Source organism: Tasmannia lanceolata, unplaced genomic scaffold (assembly GCF_043159265.1).
Source record: "Tasmannia lanceolata isolate RefF3 unplaced genomic scaffold, GAP_Taslan_0.1 ptg000002l, whole genome shotgun sequence".
In the NCBI taxonomy this organism is placed as follows: Eukaryota; Viridiplantae; Streptophyta; class Magnoliopsida; order Canellales; family Winteraceae; genus Tasmannia; species Tasmannia lanceolata.
In genome coordinates, this window is record NW_027518679.1 from 30,913,817 (window position 1) to 30,937,609 (window position 23,793).

Below are 23,793 nucleotides of genomic sequence, written 5' to 3' on the forward strand. Positions count from 1 at the left end.
TGACAAAGAATATATGAAACTATATAATCCGATCTAAGCAAATGCCTCAGGTGCAAAGAAAGATTAGTGGGTAAAGGAAGCAAGGTTGTAAGTGTCAGTTTGGGTGCAATTTTTCGGTTTCGACCGAAATCATGTAAAAATTGGTAAAAAAAAAAAAGGTCGGTATTTTTACAAATTTCAGTGCAAATCCTAAAATTTTGGTGGAAATCTTGTAAATTTCAACGAAATTTCACTAAAATCCTATAAAAAACCGATTCAATATACTTTCGGTTTCGGTCCAAACCGAAACCGAAATATTTCGGCCAAAATTTAAAACTATGAAAGGAAGTCAATGAAACAATAAATTGATTATTTGCCAAACAAACCACCTCTAGTCAACCCAGTTGCATTTTCCAAAGGAGATTGCAAAGCGGGTACGAAATTCCAAGAATTCGATGCCCTGGGAGGAAGAGGCCAGCCACGATTTGAGACTGGTGAGGGTTCATCAGGTGGACCATAGAAGGAAGAATGATTGTATGATGTTTCAGGCCTGTCAGAATGTCCACGGCCTGAGTGAAATGAACACGTCAACCTTAAGTTAGCAATAGTCGCTAGCACTTCAGTAAGTTTAAACTGACAAAATACTACAAATCTTCAAAGTTAGTATACAAAGCTAGATAATAGTAATACGACCTGAATGATTTGAAGAAAATCTGCATCTCTCATCAATGTCATGTTGGGGGAGACTCATTTTACCCTGGGGGCCCACGAAATTCCCACAGCGCATTTCATGTACAAATTGTAATCTAGGAGAGGAAGAACAATCCTTCCAAGATTGTTTTCGTTGTTGTGAGTCTGCCTGGACATAGGAGAACTGATTTGAGAGAGTCGGAAGCGGCGGCCGTATATGGTAAACCTTATTAGGCAATGGTGTTCCACCAAACTTTTGGATATTATTCGCAGACGGCCCAGATGGATGAGGCCCAGGAAGGCTCTCATAGGAACTAGAACTGTAAGAAGAAGAAGGTATTGGCATTTGCATTTGAAGATCTATATATCCCTGAGTGCGATAAGGCACTGTACCCAAGGACGCCGAATTGATATTCTCTGTGCTTGGCCGCTGAGCTATAGATTGTGGGAAGTAGTTTTGCATCCTCTGCTCATATATAGATCACATTAAAATACAACCATTAGAATATAGCAATATTCTATATCCAAATCAACACTGGCAAAAAAAATGCAACACATGTACAGGCATGGTTTTAAATTTCAGCCGAAATACCGGATTTCGGTTGGGCCTGACACCAAAACCACCTAAATCCGAAATATTGGAATTGGCCGAAATTTCCGAAATTAATTCGGAGAAAATGAAGTTTTTAAAAAAAAAAATTCCCAAAATTTCGGCACAATAATGAAATTTGCTTCTTTTTTTTTACCAAATCTCTATGTCCGTGTATAAAAGAGTATCAGGCTGAGATGCTTACATATGTAGCCCTGTGAGAGTCCACAGGATCAGTAAAGGGATAAGTACGGGACAATGGTAGAGGAAGAGAGGGAAGTGGAGGAGGGTCCATTGGTGGAGGGGATGATGGGATAGGGGGAGGTGGTGGTGGCAACTCTACAGGGAGTGGTGGGGCCAAGGGCAATGAAAGGCGCTGATCAAACTGGCAATCAGAAGAGGGGGCCACGTCCTCCATTTCGAGCTCACCATCAACATCTTCCAAAATATGATGCTGCTTTTCAGCGGCAAATGCATCAGTTTCTCCTGATTCATTGGGGATACCAGGATCGTGTTCAGGGGTAACAGCCTCAAAACTCTCTTCATCAGTAGAACATCCTTCCTCATTATCTTCAAGCAAACAGGGAATAAGGAAACCCGGAAGCTGAAAACTTGTGTTGCTGAGGTCAAATATGAATATACATTAAGTGGTGAACTAATAACACTAATGACAGCCATCAAAAATCATGTATAAGAGAAGAAATGTATACCTTCCATACTCATCAACAAGCATACCATCCATTTCCCTGAGAGGATCATTCAGAGCCCTCTCCATTCTAGCCTCACGTCGAGAAAAAGCATTAGTAAATGATGCATCATTTAATGAATCAAGCTCTCGCATGTGCTTCCGAACTATGGATTCTGGGAGTGTTTTCCTCTCTAGCCAAAGCCTCAGAACCTATTCAAAATAAGAGGCAAAAGTGAATATTAAATAACCAAAACATAGGAAAAGGGAAGCCTCAACAAGACAACAGCAATTTCTCGCCTTAAGGCATTGCTTGCGGTTTTCTCGAGCAGCATGTCCAGGTGGAGCGGCAGCGTATAGCAAACGTGAAAGCACAGCTTGAACTGCTGTGGGGTATATATCTCCAATATCACCTGAAAATTCCAACAAATGTTTTGAGGATATAATTTAAATTAAATCTATAGCATTCATAACCACTTTCCAACATGTGGGTATCAATTATATTCAACATATATCATCCATCACCATCAAAAGTAGGAAATAACTTGTTAAACTGCTCCATTAAAAAAAAACACCTTGGCAAACTGAAAAGGAAGTACCTTTCGTTTTCTTTTCTTTTCTTTTTCTTTTTCTTTTTTTTTTTTTTTTTTTTGAATGGTAAAGGAAGTACCTTTCTGACCCTGAGAAGACTGTATAATAGAATCCACAAGAAAGAAAAGATCCACCCGCCGGTGTAAACTTGATTCACTTTCCAGGCTCCGTAGAAGAAGTTCAACCACCTACATGGAAAAAAAAACAATATAAGAAAAGAAGATTTAGAAACAAAACCAGAAGTACACTGCAGTAACCAAAAGAATAGTTTTAGGTTATTGATTTCAAGACTCAACAATGAAATGAGTTCAGAGCTCTTCAAAATGACACTAGCTGTCAAGCAATATGAACTGCAATAGGTGAAACTAATAAATTATAGACCTAAAACTATGCTTGAAATATTAGAAGTAACACAGCAAAGCAAGAACAGTAAGTACATATTCTCAAAAGATGCAAAAACTGCACAAAGTCCCCTTAGAGAGAGAGGGGAGGGGGGCTACTTCTATCTAGAACCCCCAAAAGATTTACTTTTTTTATTAATAACCCCCAAAAGAATTAAGACCCGGAACCCCTAAATAAATGTAAAAAATGATTAAGCAAGAAATCTTGAAGAAAGAAATGAAAAGACTTTCAAATTGGAGATCTGTTTTGAAGAAACCTTGAAGAAAGAAAGGAAAAGACTTTCAAAAGGGAGATCAGTTTTGAAAATAAAAATGATGCTTAAAATGACCAAAATACCCTTAATAAAGTTTTCTAAAAAATGCCATCATCGCTAAAGCTGTCATGGGCAACCGGTTGAGACATGCACAAACCAGAGTCACAGTCAGAGGAAACTCCGGCCAGAGAAAGGCATTACCCTATCTGCCAGAAAACCGATCCAAAACACATGTTATATTTTGGATCAGTTTTTCAGCGGCCAACAGACCACCTTTACCGGACGGACGGACGGACGGACTCTTATCAATAAGCTTTCATGGCCAGGCGGAGAGACCCCGGTAACCGTTGCTCGCATTCGACTTCCTGAGATTGCTAGTTATTCTTTTGAAAGTTTAATCCTGAAAAAGGATATTTTGGTCATTTTGTAGAATGACACACATTGGCCTGACAGAGGCAGCGCACTTTCTTTTCTTCTTGAGCACATGTCACCACTATATCACCTCATCGTTTTAAGGAAAATGGACTCTCGTTTTCCTAGCAGCTCTCATATGGTTTTCATTGATTTGGAGAAAACGTATGATAGTGATCCCAGAAGTGTTATGTGGTGGGTCCTTGAAAGGAAAAAAGTGCCTGCTAAATATGTTGATGTGATTAAAGATATGTATGATGGAGCAGTAATTAGTGTTAGAACCACGGATGGCACGTCTAGCTAGTTTCCAATTACAATAGGACTGCACCTGTTGTGGATGAGCTTACGAAGGGTATCCAGAATGAGGTGTCGTGGTGTATGTTATTTGCAGATGACATAGTATTAATCGACGAAACCAAAGCAAGAGTAAATGCTAAGTTGAGTTATGGAGACCTGCATTGGAATCCAAAGGTTTTAGACTGAGTAGGAATAAGGCAGAGTATATGGAGGTAATGTAAGGAGGCGGGACGAGATTGTAGTAAATATGACTGGACATGAGGTACCTAAGAGGGATATCTTTCGCTATCTTGATTCAATTCTACATAAGGAATGAGAGATTGAAGAGGACGTTAACCATAGAATAAGAGCAGGTTGGTTGAAGTGGAAGCTTGCCTCAGGAGTTCTGTGCGACCGTAAAATCCCTACCAAGTAGAAGGGAAAGTAATATAAGACAGTTGTGAGGCCCAGCCATGTTGTACGGCTCATAATGTTGGGCCACCAAGAAGCAGCATGTGCATAAGATGAGTGTAGCGAAGATGTGAATGCTTAGATGGCATGTGCGGCCACACAAGGTTAGATAGAACTAAAAATGAAGACATTCGTAAAATGGTGTGGGTGGCACCAACTGAGGAGAAGATGAGGGAGCACCGCTTAAGATGGGTTGGACATATCCAACGTAGGCCTTTGGATGCTCCGATGAGAAGAGGCGATTTGTGCCAAATTGATAGAGTAAAAAGATGTAGGGGCAGACCAAAAACAACTTGGGTAGAAACAGTGAAAGACTTGATAGCTAAGAACATAACATAGAACATGACCTTGGATAGGATAGAATTGAAGAAAATGATCCACGTAGAAGAACCCAACTAGAGCCGGATAGATTCCTTTCACCTTCTTCATGAAATTTTTCTAAAGTATTCATTTTAGCCGACCCCAACTAGCTTGGGACAGAGGCTTTGTTGAGTTGAGTTGTGTGTGTGTGTGTATGCGCGCGCGCGTATATATATATATATATATGGGGCGAGGTTTTTGAGGTATTACACAACCTGAGCAAGCCACTAAAATACACCATCTCCCATGTTGTTTCACTCATCCAACCCATTCATTCCATAGGACCTCACATAGATAGGGTGTTCCTAAGAAACCATCTCCATACCATAATCCTAACCATTCAATCTATAGAAGCACATTTTGTAGCCATCCATTTTAAACCTCCACAAATCATAACCCTAACATAACTTATAATCCTAACTATAACCGATAGAATGAATGGGTTAGATGAGTCAAACAACTATGGGAGATGGTGTATTTAGTGGGCTGCTCCCTCAGAAACCTTTTCCTAATATATATATATATATATATATATATATATATATATATATGAGGAATAAGATTGTGCGCTCGACCGCACCAAGCTTAGGTGCGGTCGAAGGCCCAAAACTCATGTGGGCCCACATTGTTAGGATGATCCAAAGCATTTATTTGCAAGACCCTTACATAGATAGGGTGTGTACAAAAAATCAGCTCCATAGGATCATCCTAACCCATCCAAAAGTGGAGGGCAAAATGGACAGACATCGTTTGCCACAAATCTGCCCATTTTTGCCCTCCACTTTTGGAGGGGTTAGGATGATCCAATGGAGCTGATTTTTTGTACACACCCTATCTATGATGGGGCCTTACAAATGAATGGTTTTGATCACCACAAAAAACGTGGGACCCATGTGTTTGGGCCCTCGACCGCATATAACCTTATATGCGGTCGACCGCACACTCCTTTTCCTTATACACATATATATATGGTTTAAAGACCGAAATTTCGGTTACCGGTGGGGACCGAAACCGGAATTTTCCGAAATTCCTTTTTTCGCCCTCGGACCGAAATTTCGGTTTAATGACATTATTTATTATAAAAAAAAAAGTGTTACAAAATTTCGGTCCGAAATTTCAATTTTTGGGTCCGGAATTTGGAACCAAATTACCAAATTTCGGACCGAAATTTCGATTTTTGGTGGGGTCCGAAACGGTTACCGAAACCGAAATTTTAAACCTTGCATACATATATATATATATATATGTATATATATATATATATATGTATATATATATATATATATATATATGTATATATAAGAGAAAACGGTTCCTACACACTAGCTTAAAATACAGTGGGGGCCCACATTGTTTGGGTGATCCAAGCCATCCATTTTAAAGGCCCTCACATAGATAAGGTGTCTACAAAAAATCAGATCCATAGGATCATCCCAACCCTACGATTTGTGGAGGTAAAATGGATGTCTTTAAACCTTCACAAATTAGCTCATTTTTTGCCTCCAAAGTTCGAATGGTTAGGATGATCCTATGGATCTGATTTTTTGTGGACACTCTATCTATGAGAGGGCCTTAAAAATGAATGGTTTAGATACCCAAATAATGTGGCCCCCACTGTATTTTAAGCTAGTGTGTAGATAACTTATCTACACATGTGTGTAGGAACCGTTCTCTCTCTCTCTATGTATATATATATATATATATATATATGAGAAAATGGTTCCTGCAAACGTGTGCAGGTAAGCTTACCTGCACACGTTTGCAAAAACAAGGTGGGGGCCCACATTTTTTGGGGGTCCAAAGCATTCATGTGGAAGGCCCCTCCATGGATAGGGTGTGGCCCAACAATCAGTCCCATTGGATCATCCTAACCCTGCCATTTGTAGAGGGGGAAAATGGGCAGAAACATGGACACAGTGTCTGTCCATCCCCCCCCCCCCCCCCCCCCCCCCCCCAACTTTGATTGGGTTAGGACAATCCAATGGGGCTGATTTTTGGGCCACGCCTTATCCATGGAAGGGCGTCCATGTTTCTGTCCATTCCCCCCGCCCCCCAACTTTGATTGGGTTAGGACAATCCAATGGGGCTGATTTTTGGGCCACACCTTATCCATGGAAGGGCCTTCCAAATGAATGGTTTTGATCCCCCAAAAAAAATGGCCCCCACACTGTTTCTGCAAACGTGTGCAGGTAACTTACCTGCACACATTTGCACGAACCATCTCTCTCTCTCTCTCTCTCTCTCTCTCTCTCTCTCTCTCTCTCTCTCTCTCTCTCTCTCTCTATATATATATATATATGAGAAAACGGTTCCTACACATATGTGTAGATAAGTTATCTACACACTAGCTTAAAATACAGTGGGGGCCCACATTATTTGGGTGATCCAAACCATTCATTTTTAAGGCCCTCACATAGATAGGGTGTCTCCTAACCATTCGAACTGTGGAGGCAAAAAATGGACTAATTTGTGAAGGTTTAATGACATCCATTTTACCTTCACAAATCGTAGGGTTGGGATGATCCTATGGATCTGATTTTTTGTAGACACCCTATCTATGTGAGGGCCTTTAAAATGGATGGCTTGGATCACCCAAACAATGTGGGCCCCCACTGTATTTAAGCCAGTGTGTAGAGAACTCTCTACACATGTGTAGGAACCGTTTTCTCATACTCTCTCTCTCTCTCTCTCTCTCTCTCTCTCTCTCTCTCTCTCTCTCTCTCTCTCTCTCTATATATATATATATATATATATATATATAAAGGAACATACAGGTGCACATTTTTTGTTCAATTCATCTTTCGCTGGTTTGTTTCTGCATAATAGTTTGGTGCAGGGTGCAGAGTTGGCTTTCTTACAGAAAGAACCTCTCAATCCAGTCAGAGAGTTATATAACTGCTTCAAACCCGGTGTCATCCCAAGAGATTAAGCCAGTTTTGCAAGGATTGAGGCAGAACAGAGGATTAACAGCCACAAAGGAAAATTTTCAGTGGGGGAAGGGCGGAGGCAGAGCTAATAAAGAGAAGGACAGACAGAACAAATTAGAGAAAGGTCACAGTCACAGACTTATGACTACGGGTCTGCAGGAGGTGGAAGACAAGAATCATTAATTCAGAATTATGTTGAGACTAGCAGGGAATTGGGTCTGCCCTTGCATGGCTTATGAGGGAATCTCAGAAGGATGTTCTCGCAGGTAGAAGAAAGGGAAATTTGTGGGGGAAGCAGAGAGAAAAATGTAGCCCAGAGGTAACGAAGAGGACACAGAGGGATGACCAACAAGGTGAGAATTGTTTCCTCAATACCATCTGTGCCAGCTCAATGAAATATTTGCCACGACTATACCACAAGAATTTTAAAAGTACATACTTATATTGCTTGCAGATAAACATAACCAAATATAAAATAGATAAAAGTCGTATAGCCTGATGAGCTTGGGAAATTAATAAACTCACAAGCCCAAAAAGTTGCAGTCATATGAACTAGGCAGTGAAAGAGAGATTACAGTTGAGTTATAAACTTATAATCACTTTATTGATGATGATTTTACAATATCAATAATCCACATCACAATCATCGTTTTACAATATAAATATCTATTTAAAGATATCATGAGATTGGCCATCTTTCAAACTGCAATCAGCCAGCAAAGATCCACATAAACGGTCAGAGATTAATCGAATTGCAAAACTTAGCCAGACAACTTATTAGGTAAAACAAGGAAAATCTATAACCGGATCTACAAACGCCTAAGCCCAAGATGCAAACCCAGACAGATGAAGATTTGGAAGAAAAAAAGCACTGCACATTGCTCTTTTTGGTTGCTCAAAGGTGGCTGGGAGATTAGTAGAAGAAGTCAAAGGGAAGTAGACAAGCATGGAAGATGGGGAGAAGAATAGTGGACGAGTGGTAAGTAGTGTTTGGTTGGGCGGCCATCCTCGAGAAGATTAGTGGAAGATGTAGGGGTGTCATTACCAAAATACAGAGTGGAAGAGAGAATAAGACAAGAATTTTATCCTCTTCTTCCACCCAAATTCCACCAAATGGTGAAAGATGGGGAGAATATTAGAGGGAACACTTCCGCCACATAGGCGCCTCGTATTAAAAAACGCAATTATGATGTCTCGAAGATGTCTGGGAGTCAAAGGGAGTTTCGATGCAAAATGCCAACCAAACATGCGTAGGGCAGATTAGAGGAAGATCATCGGCGTTTTAAATGCCGATGATCGCCTTGCTTTGAGCAACCAATCATACTAACTTAAATGGAATCAAGGTATCTTATAGCCAAATGCGTAACCAAATAACAATAAAAGAATCAAAATTAACAAGGCATACACTTACCTCACCAGCAATGCCATATTTTGCACAGTCAATTGCAAGGCGGGTTGCTCGACCGATGCTCTCTTTTGTCCTAGATAATGTTCCAAGCATAACCTCAAAAGCTTTCAATGCAGATTTTGCTTCCTCACGCCCAGTCCATCTTCCCAAGGCTGTTTGTCCATGATTTAATAATGATTCAAATTTTCTGCCATCTATAAAGTTAGTGGGATAGGGAGAGGACACTTGTAATGAAGATTCCACCCCATGAATTGAGGATAGACTTGATACAGCATCAGAAACAATCTTATCATCTGAAACATTGTCAGCGATAGAAGTAGAACGAGACAAATGCCGCTTAGCCTGGGCAGCAGCAATTAAAACCTTCATAGATGTTGAATATGAAGAAATGTCTCTAACCATTGGTATTAGCTTGCCTTTAACTTCTTTTGCAACCTCATTCCTACAAATGCCAAGACTAACACAATTAATTGTATTGGCACAATACTAAGGCACTTTTGTTTTGGATTTTGAGAATAGATTTTGAGTCCAAAACTGAATATTGGACTCAAAATTCAGTTTGATTTTGAGTCCACGAATCAGTATTGGACTCAAAATCGATTCTTAAAATCTAAAATAAAGATGGCCTTAAGAAAATTCCTAAAAGGATATGAAAGGCTACAAGCATAATACACAAGTTAATAATTTATTGGTAGTATTGATTGTTCAAAAAATTGTACGGGCGAGAACAACTAGTTACTACATACTACGAATCAGAAACTCAGCCTACCAAAAAAAAAACGAATCGGAAACTCACATTTCCTTAACTTCGGTGTTTTCATCTGACTGAGACTTTAAAGTGTTCAAATTTTCATGAATAATGCTTGCTATTGGACCCCCATTTGCAACTGTTGGAAGCACGCCATTATCATTTAAAGGTGAGAAACTGTCAACATCTTTAGTCCTCGAAATAGAAACCTGTCTCTGGGGAGTACGTTGCGCAGTTTCATGTTTCCCATCTGAGTCTTCTCCCTGAGAACAAACAGCTTCCCCCTTCAAGACATCATCTGAGCAATCCTTCCTTAGCTGCAAAACTTCCTTGTTGATTTCTTCCAAGACAGGTGAAGAAACTTCCGCGCAATGGAAATTTCCTTCGCCGCCCAGCTTTACCCCTGAATTAGTTTTTGTCAGTATCTCAGGAGTTGGTGGTGTTGAACAGGAGAATCCAGATGTACTATTACAGACTGTATTATTATCAGATGAGTCTATAGTTTGTGCTTGTATAGGGCTACCTGCATTGTTATTTATGCAATTACGAGGGGAACTCGTATCAAAAGAAGCCGTAAACCCATTAGATAGCACTTCAATAGCACTTGGGAATTCGGTACACGTATTATTGGCAGACATAGCTTCGAGAGCACGATGAAGGCGTTTAGAAGGAGGCAGAGCAGCCTCAACATCGATTGAACTACTTCTCACATGATATTTTGTAGCTTTCCAAAGCTGAGGAGCGTCTCCCGTACATTGAGTGCAATTTTTGGAAGGTGGTGAACTAACCCCAAATTCCTTAACTCCCAATGAGGTTCCCTCGACAGGGAAGTTATCATCACCTTTGAAAGATATTGGAACTGTCTCCAAGTGATTCACCAAAGACTTCTCAGCAGATTTCCCATTGGTGTCCACAAAGTCATCACACTGTCCTGTAGGTGGTTTGCCCATTCGAGCCCTCGCTCGTTTTACTAACGGTAAATGTTCATCACCATCTGCTCTATGAAATCTCTCGTTTGATTTTTCACAAGTATTTGTAGAATTTGGAAAGTCCGAATCTATCTCTTTATCGAATCTAGCAGTTGTTAATGTACCGTGATTAACTCGTTTCCTGTTTGGTTTCCTTTTCTTCTTGAGCAAAACTCCCTTATCTCGGAGGACAAGCCTCCCACTCAACCCAGTACCATTCTCAAAACATTCGGCAATAACCCCAGGGTATTCGATTTTGCAATTTGATTCCAATGTGCTACCTTCATTTAAACTAACGGCCTCAGATTCCATTGCTACTATTCCAGATCCATTGTCTTCACTGCTACCATTGGAAACAACAGCCGCAGAATAAACAAGGGCATGTGTATCATCACAAAGTGAGTTGTCAGGTGATTTTCTAATCAATGTATTCCCTATTATAGATTCCTCTTGTATTACACTAGGCTTTTGAAATTTAGAGGGATCAACCCTTGATGAACTCCTAGACCTCCGAATTGATGGTGGCCTTCGTATAACACAGCTTTGGAGCGGTGCATCTCTTAATCTCTTTCTCAAAGAATTAATGGTTCCCAAAGACGTTTCTCTGTGTTGATCGAGGATAGTTACATCTTTAATTGGCTCATCAGGCACTGTTTCCATATCATGCAAGTCAGCAATTCCCATCAAGGTCGCAGGAATATCAGCAGGATTGCAGGAACCACTTGTGTCTATAGAAGAATAATGCACAGAAACGGGGCTTTGTTTTGGACTCCTTGTCCAAGATTTGTCTTTAGAACCTTCTGAAACAGGGCTTTGTTTTGGACTCCCTGTCCAAGATTTGGCTTTAGAACTTTCTGAACTCCCAGCATTTGATAAAGTCCCTTCATCAACAGAATTGTACTCATCATCTTGGTTCGGTTTCTTTGACTTTTCATAGCTACTAATAATCTCATCCACTGCACGAATGAAATCAGCTCCTTTACGCTGACGTTTAGTCAGCAGAGATTTTTTTTTCTCTTCTGTAAATGTTTCGACGTCAGCAGGATTGCAGAAAGCACTACATAACACAAACCCCAACATCAGCATATAACTTTGACATAAATCAAAGCAGCAAGTCAATAAAATTGCCTTCTTTCAGATCAAATTCTAAGCATAGGTCATACAAATCCACAAGCATTGAAAGTAAGATTATAATTAAAGGGAATAAAACAAAAGGTAGGAGAAATCCAAAGTTACGGGCTTCAACAAGTTTACTAGATAAACCAGACCCTTAACCCAAAGTAGGTGAGAATGTAAATTGCTAATGCTAATGAAAATCAGATAGCTAACAGCACTTTAACTGATAACCCAAAGCCGATAACTGAGATGTGTTTTCTAGTACATGCACATCCGTGGAATCCTTGCAACAACTTGTTCTAGATATGTCTAAAAAAACAAGGAAAGTATCACCATGATTTATAGAGGTCAGAACCATATTTAAGTTTCAAATGACATGATCACATGATTGAATATCGAACCAAAATGGTGTCTAAATCTATGTTAATTGCTAATGCTGATGAAAATCAGATAGCTGACAGCACTTTAACTGATAGCCCAAAGCCGATAACTGAGATGTGTTTTCTAGTGCATGCACATCCGTGAAATCCTTGCAACAACTTGTTCTAGATATGTCTAAAAAAACAAGGAAAGTATCACCATGATTTATAGAGGTCAGAACCATATTTAGGTTCCAAATGACATGATTGAATATTGAACCAAAATGGTGTCTAAATCTATGCCAAATATTAAATAGAAATCTACCGTGATTTAATTGTCTACGATAAAAGCCGTACACGACTACTACACGTCGCACACAGAAATAATCTATGATATTATCGAGAAATGCCAAAAATTTAAGTGCAGAAGCCATGCATTTAGTTACACAACATGGTGCTGTGCAGAAATGCATATAAGAACAAATGATTTTCACCATACTCAAGTCAACTCAACTAAGCGTTTGTCACAAATTAGTTGGGGTCGGCTAATGAATCCTTTAGAAAATTTTCATGAAGAAGGTGAAAGGATCTACCCGGCTCAAATTGACTTAGTCTAATCCCAACACTAGTTGATTCCGTCTACATGGATCACTTTCTTCCATTCTCTCCTATCCAAGGTCATGTTCTTTGTTATTTTCCTAGCCATCAAGTCTTTCCTCACAGTTTCTACTCAAGTTGTTTCCGCTCTGACCCTCTCTTTTTACTCCATCAACTTGGCACGAGTACTTATTCTCATTGGAGCATCCAAAGGCCTACGTTGGATATGCCCAAACCATCTTAAGCGGTGCTCTCTCATCTTCTCCTCAATTAGTGCCACCCCCACCTTTTTACGGATGTCTTCATTTTTAATTCTATCTAACCTTGTGTGGCCGCACATCCATCTAAGCATTCGCATCTCCACTACACTCATCTTGTATACATGCTGCTTCTTGGTGGCCCAACATTCTGAGCCGTACAGCATGGCTGGCCTCACAGCTGTCTTATAAAACTTTCCCTTCAACTTGGTAGGTATTTTACGGCCGCACAAAACTCCTGAAGCATGCTTCCACTTCAACCAACCTGCTCTTATTCTGTGGTTAACATCCTCTTCAATCTCTCTTTCCGTATGTAGGATTGAACCAAGATAGCGAAAGATATCCCTCGTAGGTACCTCCTGTCCAGGCATATTTACTACATCCTTGCCCCGCTTCTTACATTACTAAATGATTTTCACCATTAAAAAAATGATTTTCAGTTGTTAAGTTTAGAACTTGTTGACTAGATTTTCATGGAAGAATACTGGATTCCAAGACCCCATCCATTTAATAAGTTCAAGTCATACTTCCCATACAAAAGCGAGATGACTTGATTCATCCGCTACATTACCTTGAAAAACTCCCTAAAATAGCCATAGCCTATCGCAGCTAACAAGATTGCATAGGAAGATCAACAAGAAAACTCCAAGGCCTCATCCGTTTAATATGTTCAAGTCATGCTGCCCATACAAAAGCGAGATGACTTGAATCATCCGCTACATTACCTTGAAAAACTCCCCAAAAAATTCAAAGCCCACCGCAGCTAACAAGATCAGCTAGGAAGATCAACAAGAAATGCCTCATACTTTATTTTGCTGAAAAGGAAAATGTTATTAAAGGTGGACAATTTATCGATTTGAGTGTATCATCCTTGCACAAGAAATGTATATTATGTGTTCACCAAATTGGATACAATGCAATGCAAACAAAGTTCATGAACAAGCCCATAATCCAGCAAAGATGGTCCAAGAGAAGAATAGGGTCGACCAAGACCTAAAAGCATGCCCAAGGTGAGCGAGACATCATGCTAACATCAATAGTGGTCCCTATAGAGATAGGTTCATCGAAAAATAAAAATTGGCAGGCTGGGTCATTATGAATTATGGATACTTTTAGAGATTTTTTATTTAATTTTTTGGTAAAAGTAAATTTTGGCAGGCCCTATGTAATGAAAACATGAACAGTGTTTTCAAGATAGCGACGAGTAATCCACTTCCTAATTTTATTTTAGAATGCTCTAAATAGAAATTAGGCTTTCTTTAGGTTGATATAAGGGCTGAAATTGATCCTATACAATAGTTAGGATTTTACTAGGGTTTAAAGGTGTTTTAGGCTGTGTGTGTATGTGTGTCAAATTTTGAAGTACTTTTCCTAAGGTCAATGAATGGTTATGAGTTTTCCCTATTGGGTTCAAGGCTTACCCTGAATTGATCATGTTTTGATCAATTATACTGTTGTTTTATCGATCTAACATTGTTTGTAAAGACCCATTTGACGGCTTGTATGATTGTTCAATTCACTAGCAAGTTTCCTACTTTTGGTGGATTCCTAGTAGATTTAATTACATCAAATTGGTATCAAAGCAAGTTTGATTCGGGACATCGTTTGTGTCACGATGGAACCAAAGAAGTCTTTTCATCCGGATGAAAGTATTGATAGATTGGAGCAACTACTCTAACAGGTATTGCAAAGGTAAACTGATCGACGTTTGTTGCAGATTTGCTGTGTGGAGAGAAATAAAGGAACGAAGATGATTAGTGGAAGCTCAATTATAGAGCAAGCACCAAAATCAACCATTTCCATCGATGTTGGGTTTCGGCATGTGAAGTTCAAGGCCGAAATTGTGATGATCAAGATCAATGATGGAGTCTATGATGATGACTGATTTGTGTGAGCAGAAGAATGGAATCAAGATTATACCGAAATTCCTCAGCTTGGAAATAAAGGTGGTATCATGTGCAAATTAGATATGTTCCATATGAAAAAAGCTTATGACTGGGTTGAGTGGAAGTGTCTGGATTATCTCATGTATAGAATGGGTTTTGGTTCCAAATTGAGGTCTTGGATTTCAAGATGCATATCCTCAGCTTGGTTCTCTGTTCTCAACAACTGGTCTCCTAAAGGTTTTTAAAATCCTCGAGGGGTTTGAAGTAGGGGACTCCGTTGTCTCCTTTTCTTTTTGTAAGTGTGGCTGAAACTCTTAGCAGGCTTATAGAGAAAGGAAAACCTTGTGGTTGAAGGCTTCAAGATTGGAGATGTTGGAGTGAAGGTTACACATCTGCAGTTTGCAAACAATACCCTTTTGTTTAGTTCTCCTGATTTATTGAAAGTGTTGAATCTGAAGGCATTTTTGCGTTGTTATGAAGAAATAACAGGACAAAGATCCAATTTTCACAAATCAAGGGTCTTCGGATCCATTTGGAAGAAGGTCTTATTCAAGGGCTAGCAGGAATCTTAGACTGTCAGGAGGACTCTCTTCCTACTTCTTATTTTGGTCTTCCTATTAGGTTTGGAAAAGCAAAAAAAAAAAATCAATGGGATCATATTATGGAAATGGTGGAATAAAGTTTGGATACATGGAAAAGAAATATGGTGTCTAGAGGGGGAAGAGTCACACACATCAAAGCTGTGATAGCAAATATTCCAATTTACCAAATGTTAATTTTTAAATGCCCAATAGCGGTAATGAAGAGAATTGAGCAAATTCAAAGGCGGTTCCTATCGGGGGAACTGAAGACAAACATGGCATCCCATTAGTAAAGTGGAAGGAGGTGTGTAAGACATCTAAAGGTGGAGGTTTATGAATAAGGAGAGTACAGGAAACTAACATTGCCTTGTTGGGTAAATGGCTATGGAGATTTGGCAAGGAAGCATCTCAAAAGCAATGTCTCCCTGCATAATATGGATTCCGTTTAGTAGACAGCGAGCAAGCTGCAAGCGTAGGCTGAAAAGCCCCCCTAAACGTAAGGCGCGCTAGTATTACGTTTTTCAGCAAGCAAGCAACGCCCCGTGTTCAATAGCCCGACCGTAGTGATGTCTTAGTTAGTTATTCAGTGAATCTTATCTTTATGATAGATATTGGGTACTAACTCGTAATGATGGCAAAGTCTTTGACCCAGGGGGTGAAACCGGAGTTAGCACCACTTCTCCTAGGTCTACTGCTTGCTTTGCTCTTGCCATCCTTGCCTCTGTTGCTATTAGGGCTGGTTCTCGATCTGGAACAACTGACTGACGTACTGGTGCTTGCTTTGGGAGCAGGTTTGAAAAAGGATCTTAGAGAAACTGATACTTCAACTAGCCTAGCCGACCGTCCATCCAATCAAAAAAGTTTTTTTTTTTATTGGGTGGGTTGATTTCTTGATGAATCGTGAAATAAAAAAGATCTTTTTTATCAATTATTTCATAATCATTAATCCCATTCTTAGTATTTTTATTAATATTGGTCCCAGTATCTTTGGGTGAAGGTCTTTCCTTCCACGTAACCCAGATGGTGGCTAGCAACAATACGCCACAAAATTCTCCATTTCCTCTGCCAAGGAGCAAACGATCAACGATCCAGAAGATCGGCAAGCCGGAAAGGGAAAACCCACACAATCCCAAATTGCACCAAGGATTCTAACGTGCAATGAATAAAAATACAGTCTCTCCTACCCCCACACATTGAGGGAAATGATCGCTAATAAGTATCTTCCAGTTTCGCAAGTGATCGGCTGTGAGAATATTGTCCTAAAAGGCAGTCCAACTGAAAACGCAGAGTCTAGGAGCAGGAATAAGTCACACTCTAGTCAAATGTGAAGAAAGGGGGCTAAGAAAAATGTGGTAGTAAAAAGATTGCACATTAGAGAACCACAAGAATTCAAGATCCAAACTCTCTTATCTTTAGCATGCTTCTTAATATAACAGCAAGCTATGATGTCCAAGAACCAGCTATTCGATCATTTCTCTATCAAGTAAATTCTGCCTGAATCACCTTCCAAGAAATCCACACCTCACTCCACTTGAAACAGTCATGTACAAAAGTGTCCTTATCAGAGGCCACCGCATAACTCCTTTTCTTCTTTTTTTTGAAAAGTAAGGCTTCATTAATAGAAGAAGAAGAATTTACAACACCGACCGAGGGGGTCGTGCGAAAAGAATAATGAAAAACACAAGACAAGGGAAAAAACTGTCACTGGGGAGAAAATCAAAAGGAGCTAGCTCTTGACGTGCTACGCCTTCTTCCCAACCTGTCAGCATCCGAGTTAGTCAATCTTTTCACATGATCCACAGCATAACTCATTACAAGGAAAAAATGAGAAAGTGTAGACCATTGCACCAACTTGGTCCAGAACTTGGTCCAGCCTTAGCTAAATATTTTTTAATATTAAATCTTTATTAATAACTATAAGAAAAAACCTTGGCTGGACCGGTCAAGGGCTACACCCAAACAAAATCAAGAGGCACAACAAATCCTTTGCGTGCGTGCGTGGGCGTTTTTTTTTTTTTTTTTTTTTTTTGAGGGGGGGAGGACTGATTAAGTACCTCAAAATCCACTCTGTCCACCGCATATCAGATTATCAGCCCTACCTTAGCTAAAATATTATCAATCCAGAAGGATTGAATACAATAAGATTTGCCACTCAAAAAAAGAGGATTGATGTTACAAAAAAGGAAATCCTAGCACTAGTTTTTCAATTCCCCAGTGAGCCAGAGTCCACGTTTCACAATTAGAAATTATTCAATATTTGCCCGTGGACCGCTCACATCGGAAGTGTTATTAGTACTTCAATGGGAACTACAAGTCAGATTTACTCAAAATTCTCTAGTTACTTTCAACCATTGACTTGAGATGTCACAAAAATACATCATCACCTAAAAAAACAACTTGAATAAGTACCTCAAAATCCACTCTATCCACCGCATATCAGCCCTACCTTAGCTAAAATATTATCAATCCAGAAGGATTGAATACAATAAAATTTGCCACTCAAAAAAAGAGGATAGATGTTACAAAAAAGGAAATCCTAGCACTAGTTTTTCAATTCCCCAGTGAGCCATAGTCCATGTTTCACAATTATAAATTATTCAATATTTGCCCTGGTGGACCGCTCACATCGGAAGTGTTATTAGTACTTTAATGGGAACTACAAGTCAGATTTACTCAAAATTCTCTAGTTACTTTCAACCATTGACTTGAGATGTCACAAAAATACATCATCACCTAAAAAAACAACTTGAATAAGTACCTCAAAATCCACTCTATCCACCGCATATCAGCCCTACCTTAGCTAAAATATTATCAATCCAGAAGGATGGAATACAATAAAATTTGCCACTCAAAAAAAGAGGATCGATGTTACAAAAAAGGAAATCCTAGCACTAGTTTTTCTTTTCCCTAGTGAGACAGTGTCCATGTTTCACAATTAGAAATTATTCAATATTTGCCCTGGTGGACCGCTCACATCGGAAGTGTTATTAGTACTTCGATGGGAACTACAAGTCAGATTTACACAAAATTCTCTTGTTACTTTCAACCATTGACTTGAGATGTCACAAAAAATACATCATCACCTAAAAAAATAACTTGAATAAGTACCTCAAAATCCACTCTATCCACCGCATATCAGCCCTACCTTAGCTAAAATATTATCAATCCAGAAGGATTGAATACAATAAAATTTACCACTCAAAAAATGAGGATCGATGTTACAAAAAAGGAAATCCTAGCACTAGTTTTTCTTTTCCCCAGTGAGCCATAGTCCACGTTTCACAATTAGAAATTATTCAATATTTACCCTGGTGGACCGCTCACATCGGAAGTGTTATTAGTAGTTCAATGGGAACTACAAGTCAGATTTACTTAAAATTCTCTAGTTACTTCAACCATTGACTTGAGATGTCACAAAAATACTTCATCACCTAAAAAAACAACTTGAATAAGTACCTCAAAATCCACTCTATCCACCGCATATCAGCCCTACCTTAGCTAAAATATTATCAATCCAGAAGGACTGAATACAATAAAATTTGCCACTCAAAAAAAGAGGATCGATGGTACAAAAAAGGAAATCCTTGCACTAGTTTTTCAATTCCCCAGTGAGACAGTGTCCACGTTTCATAATTAGAAATTATTCAATAATTGCCCTGGTGGACCGCTCACATCGGAAGTGTTATTAGTACTTCAATGGGAACTACAAGTCGGATTTACACAAAATTATCTAGTTACTTTCAACCATTGACTTGAGATGTCACAAAAATACATCATCACCTAAAAAACAATTCACACGGAACCACTGAAATATAACCAACACCCAGAAAATTTAAATGACATCCAAACTTTAACTTTGTAAAATTATAAAATTGAATCTGACTACTCACATTTGTTTGGTCCCAAAGAAGTAAACAAGCACTTTCTTCCAGTTAGTTGAGTAGCCCCACTTTTCCGGTTCACTTACCTGCAGTTATCCATCATATCAATTAAACGTGTGACTTACATAACATCAGAAAGAAGCTGTATGAAGTCACATCAATTTAAGCATCCAAATCAGTGAGTTCTGGAATGACCCACAAAGTCACTCAAATGTACACGCATTGCAGATATAAACATGCACGGCTTTACATCATGGCATCAGCACATGATGGGAAATGCATGATGGAACTATTGACTATGAACGAACAGAGTGTAATGAATCATGCAAGAAAAAAAAAAAAGTCTTCCATAGGGCCATGCTTGGATTGCAGGAATTTCATGGAAAAGTTTGGAAAGGAAAAATATTTCTTAATTTACTACTCTTTTTTACGCTCGAAAAAAAGTAACTTGAACCAACAACCCTATTCAGTTTTTATTTAGAAGGACCTTCTATTTATGATAGCATCCCTCTAAATCAACCATAAATCATGAAAAGAAATTTTTTCCGTCAGAAATGTTTTTCTTTCAATCCAAAAAAGGCCTAAGCAGAAGCAGACCCGAAAAACTAATTCAAGAAATAAGCAAAGCAAAAACATGAGAAAGGGGAGTAATTTCGTCAAGAAATCATATTACAACTAAATCCAGGCAAATAAAGGACATGCAAATAAAAGCAAACATACATAAAATAAAAGGTGAGCAGTATAACAGTATTACTGCTTCTGATCGAGATAACAATAGTATGAAGAAGCAACTAAATAAACCCTAAACACGATAGCACCGGGAATTCTAAGCTTATGGCAACCACAACCCTGGACCAAATCGTAGGATTAGGGCAATGGGAAAGAATAAATTCAAGTGAAAAAAAAAGGGGGGAAGAAGCAGAAAGCGGTATAACAGTATTCTTGCTTCTGCTCGACATAACAAGAACATAAAGAAGCAACTAAATAAACCCTAAAACCAGTAGAAGCGAGAATTCTAAGGTTAGGGCAACAAGAACTCTAAGCATACCAACCCATAGGATTAGGGCAACAACTAAATAAACCCTAAAAACTGTAAAACCGAGAATCCTAAGCTTAGGGCAGCCAAAACCCTAAGCAGACCAAACCATAGGATTGGGGCAACAACTAAATAAACCCCAAAAACAGTAGAGCTGGGAATTCTAATCTTAGGCCAACAAAAACCCTAACCAGACCAAACCATATAATTAGGGCAACAACTGAATAAACCCCATAAACGGTATAACCGAGAATTCTAATCTTAGGGGCACCAAAACCCTAAGCAGACCAAACCATAGGATTAGGGCAACAACTAAATAAACCCTACAAAACGGTAGAACATGGAATTCTAATCTTAGGCCAACCACAACCCTAACCAGACCAAACCATATAATTAGGGCAACAACTAAATAAACCACAGAAACAGTATAACCGGGAATTCTAATCTTAGGGCAACCAAAACCCTAAGCAGACCAAACCATAGGATTAGGGCAACAACTAAATAAACCCTAGAAACAGCATAACCGAGAATCCTAAGCTTAGGACAGCTAAATAAACCCTAGAAAATGGTAGAACATGGAATTCTAAGCTTAGGGCAAACAAAAACCCTAATCAAACCAAATCATATAATTAGGGCAACAACTAAATAAACCCCAGAAAAAGTATAACCGGGAATTCTAATCTTAGGGCAACCAAAACCCTAAGCAGACCAAACCATAGGATTAGGGCAACAACTAAATAAACCCTAGAAGCAGCATAACCAAGAATTCTAATCTTAGGACAGCTAAATAACCCTAGAAAACGGTAGAACATGGAATTCTAAGCTTAGGGCAAACAAAACCCCTAATCAGACCAAATCATATAATTAGGGCACAACTAAATAAACCCCAGAAAAAGTATAAACGGGAATTCTAATCTTAGGGCAACCAAAACCCTAAGCAGACCAAACCATAGGATTAGGGCAACAACTAAATAAACCCTAGAAACAGCATAACCAGGAATTCTAATCTTAGGACAGCTAAATAAACCCTAGAAAACGGTAGAACATGGAATTCTAAGCTTAGGGCAAACAAAAACCCTAATCAGACCAACTCATATAATTAGGGTAACAACTAAATAAACCCCAGAAAAGTATAACCGGGAATTGTAATCTTAGGGCAACCAAAACCCTAATCAGACCAAGCCATAGGATTAAGGCAACAACTAAATAAACCCTAGAAACAGCATAACCGAGAATCGTAAGCTTAGGGCAAACAAAAAACCCAAATCAGACCAAATCATAAGATTAGTGCAACGGGAAAGGAAAAAACCCTGAGCAGACCAAAATCCTAAGCAGAAACTTACCGTTGCAGGCCAGGCCGGAAACCCTTTGACCTTGGCAAGAACTAGATCCCCAATCTTCCATTTCTGTAGAGCAGAAGATGCTCTGTTACCGCCTCTCTTACGAGACGGCGCCATTAAAACACACACACACACACACACACACAGAGTAACCGAGGAAGAAGAACTGTTCTATCAAAAAAAAAAAACAGTGGAAGAAGAACTGTTTGTGGAATTAGGGCATGCAGGGGTAGAATTGGGAGAAGGGATTTGGGGATTTGTGGATCGTTGTGGAAAGGCAGAAATCGCCCATCTCTTTGCAGAGAAAGGGATGGGCTTTTTAGGGTTCTCCTATGAGAGAGGAATTTCAGGCATTGAAAATTGAAAAAATCAGAGAGAGAGAAAACAACCCTGCATTTTATTTGGGATTGGGAAGTTATATATCTCCCCCCCCCCCCCCCCCCCCACCCCCCCTTTTTTACTTGGGACAGCCACCTCTTAATTTACTTTCAATAAAATTGCTTTGCAAATCACCTTTTAATTTCTAGGAAAGTAAAACAAATGAGAGAAATCGGTTTCTACACAGAGGCGTTGATAAGTTATCTACACACTAGCTTAAGATACATTGGGGCCCATATTGTTTGGGTGATCCAAAACATTCATTTGATAGGCGGGTGTGCCCAAAAAATCAGCTTCATAGAATCATCCTAACCCTTCGAACCATGGAGGCAAAAAATGGATATATTTGTGAAGGTTTATACACGTCCATTTAACCTCCACAAATCGTAGGATTGGGATGATCCTATGGAACTGATTTTTTTTGGACACCCTGTCTATGTGAGGGCCAATCAAATGAATCGTTTGGATCACCCAAACAATATGCCCTCCACTGTTTTTTAAGCTAGTGTGTAGATAACTTATCTATACTTGTGCGTAGAAACCATTATATATATATATATATATATATATATATATATATATATATGAGAATAGAGTTCCTGAGGGTGCCCTCACATAAGCTTATATGAGGTGGCTCTCGCAAAACATAAGGGGCCCATATTGTTAGGATGATCCGAAGCATATATTTGAAAGGCCCCATCATAGATAGGTTGTGTACAAAAAATCAGCTCCATTAGAACATCCTAACCCTTCCAAAAGTGGGGGGGAAATGGGCAGATTTGTGGACAAAACGTGTCTATCCATTTTTGCCCCCACTTTTGGAGTGGTTAGGATGATCCAATGGAGCTGATTTTTTGTACACACCCTATCTATGATAGAGCCTTTCAAATGAATGCTTCGGATCATCCTAACAATGTGGGCCCCTTATGTTTTGTAAGAGCCACCTCATATAAGCTATATGAGGGCACCCTCAGGAACTCTATTCTCTCTCTCTCTCTCTCTCTCTCTCTATATATATATATATATATATATATATATATATATATAGAGAGAGAGAGAGAGAGAGAAAACGGTTCCTACACATGTGTAGAGAGTTCTCTACACACTAGCTTAAAATACAGTGGGGGCCCACCTTGTTTGGGTGATCCAAGCCATCCATTTTAAAGGCCCTCACATAGATAGGGTGTCTACAAAAAATCAGATCCATAGGATCATCCCAACCCTACGATTTGTGTGGGTAAAATGGATGTCTTTAAACCTTTACAAATTAGTCCATTTTTTGCCTCCACAGTTCGAATGGTTAGGATGATCCTATGGATCTGATTTTTTGTGGACACCCTATCTATATGAGGGCCTTAAAAATGAATGGTTTGGATCACCCAAATAATGTGGCCCCCACTGTATTTTAAGCTAGTGTGTAGATAACTTATCTACACATATGTGTAGGAACCGTTTTCTTATATATATATAGAGAGAGAGAGAGAGAACATTTCCTACACACTTATGTAGGTAAGTTACCTACACACTAGCTTAAAATACAGTGGGGGCCACATTGTTTGGGTGATCCAAACCATTCATTTGAATGATCCTCACATAGATAAGGT

At 39.2% G+C, this 23,793-nt stretch overlaps 1 protein-coding gene across 1 annotated transcript in view; it reads right to left on the bottom strand.

Moving 5' to 3' along the window:
* LOC143890539 (protein HUA2-LIKE 3-like) overlaps positions 1-21,939 on the bottom strand; it is a 47,494-nt gene extending 25,555 nt beyond the window's left edge. The window contains exons 1-10 of the mRNA XM_077395277.1: positions 21,815-21,939; positions 19,445-19,521; positions 9,839-11,815; positions 9,046-9,484; positions 2,614-2,722; positions 2,244-2,356; positions 1,969-2,156; positions 1,464-1,878; positions 673-1,135; positions 366-548 (exon numbers count right to left, since the gene is read on the bottom strand). Coding sequence (XP_077251392.1) covers positions 366-548; positions 673-1,135; positions 1,464-1,878; positions 1,969-2,156; positions 2,244-2,356; positions 2,614-2,722; positions 9,046-9,484; positions 9,839-11,815; positions 19,445-19,521; positions 21,815-21,928 — 4,078 coding nt within the window. The 5' untranslated portion in view covers positions 21,929-21,939. The remainder of the gene's footprint in view (positions 1-365; positions 549-672; positions 1,136-1,463; positions 1,879-1,968; positions 2,157-2,243; positions 2,357-2,613; positions 2,723-9,045; positions 9,485-9,838; positions 11,816-19,444; positions 19,522-21,814) is intronic.
* Between the last annotated feature and the right edge of the window lie 1,854 nt (positions 21,940-23,793).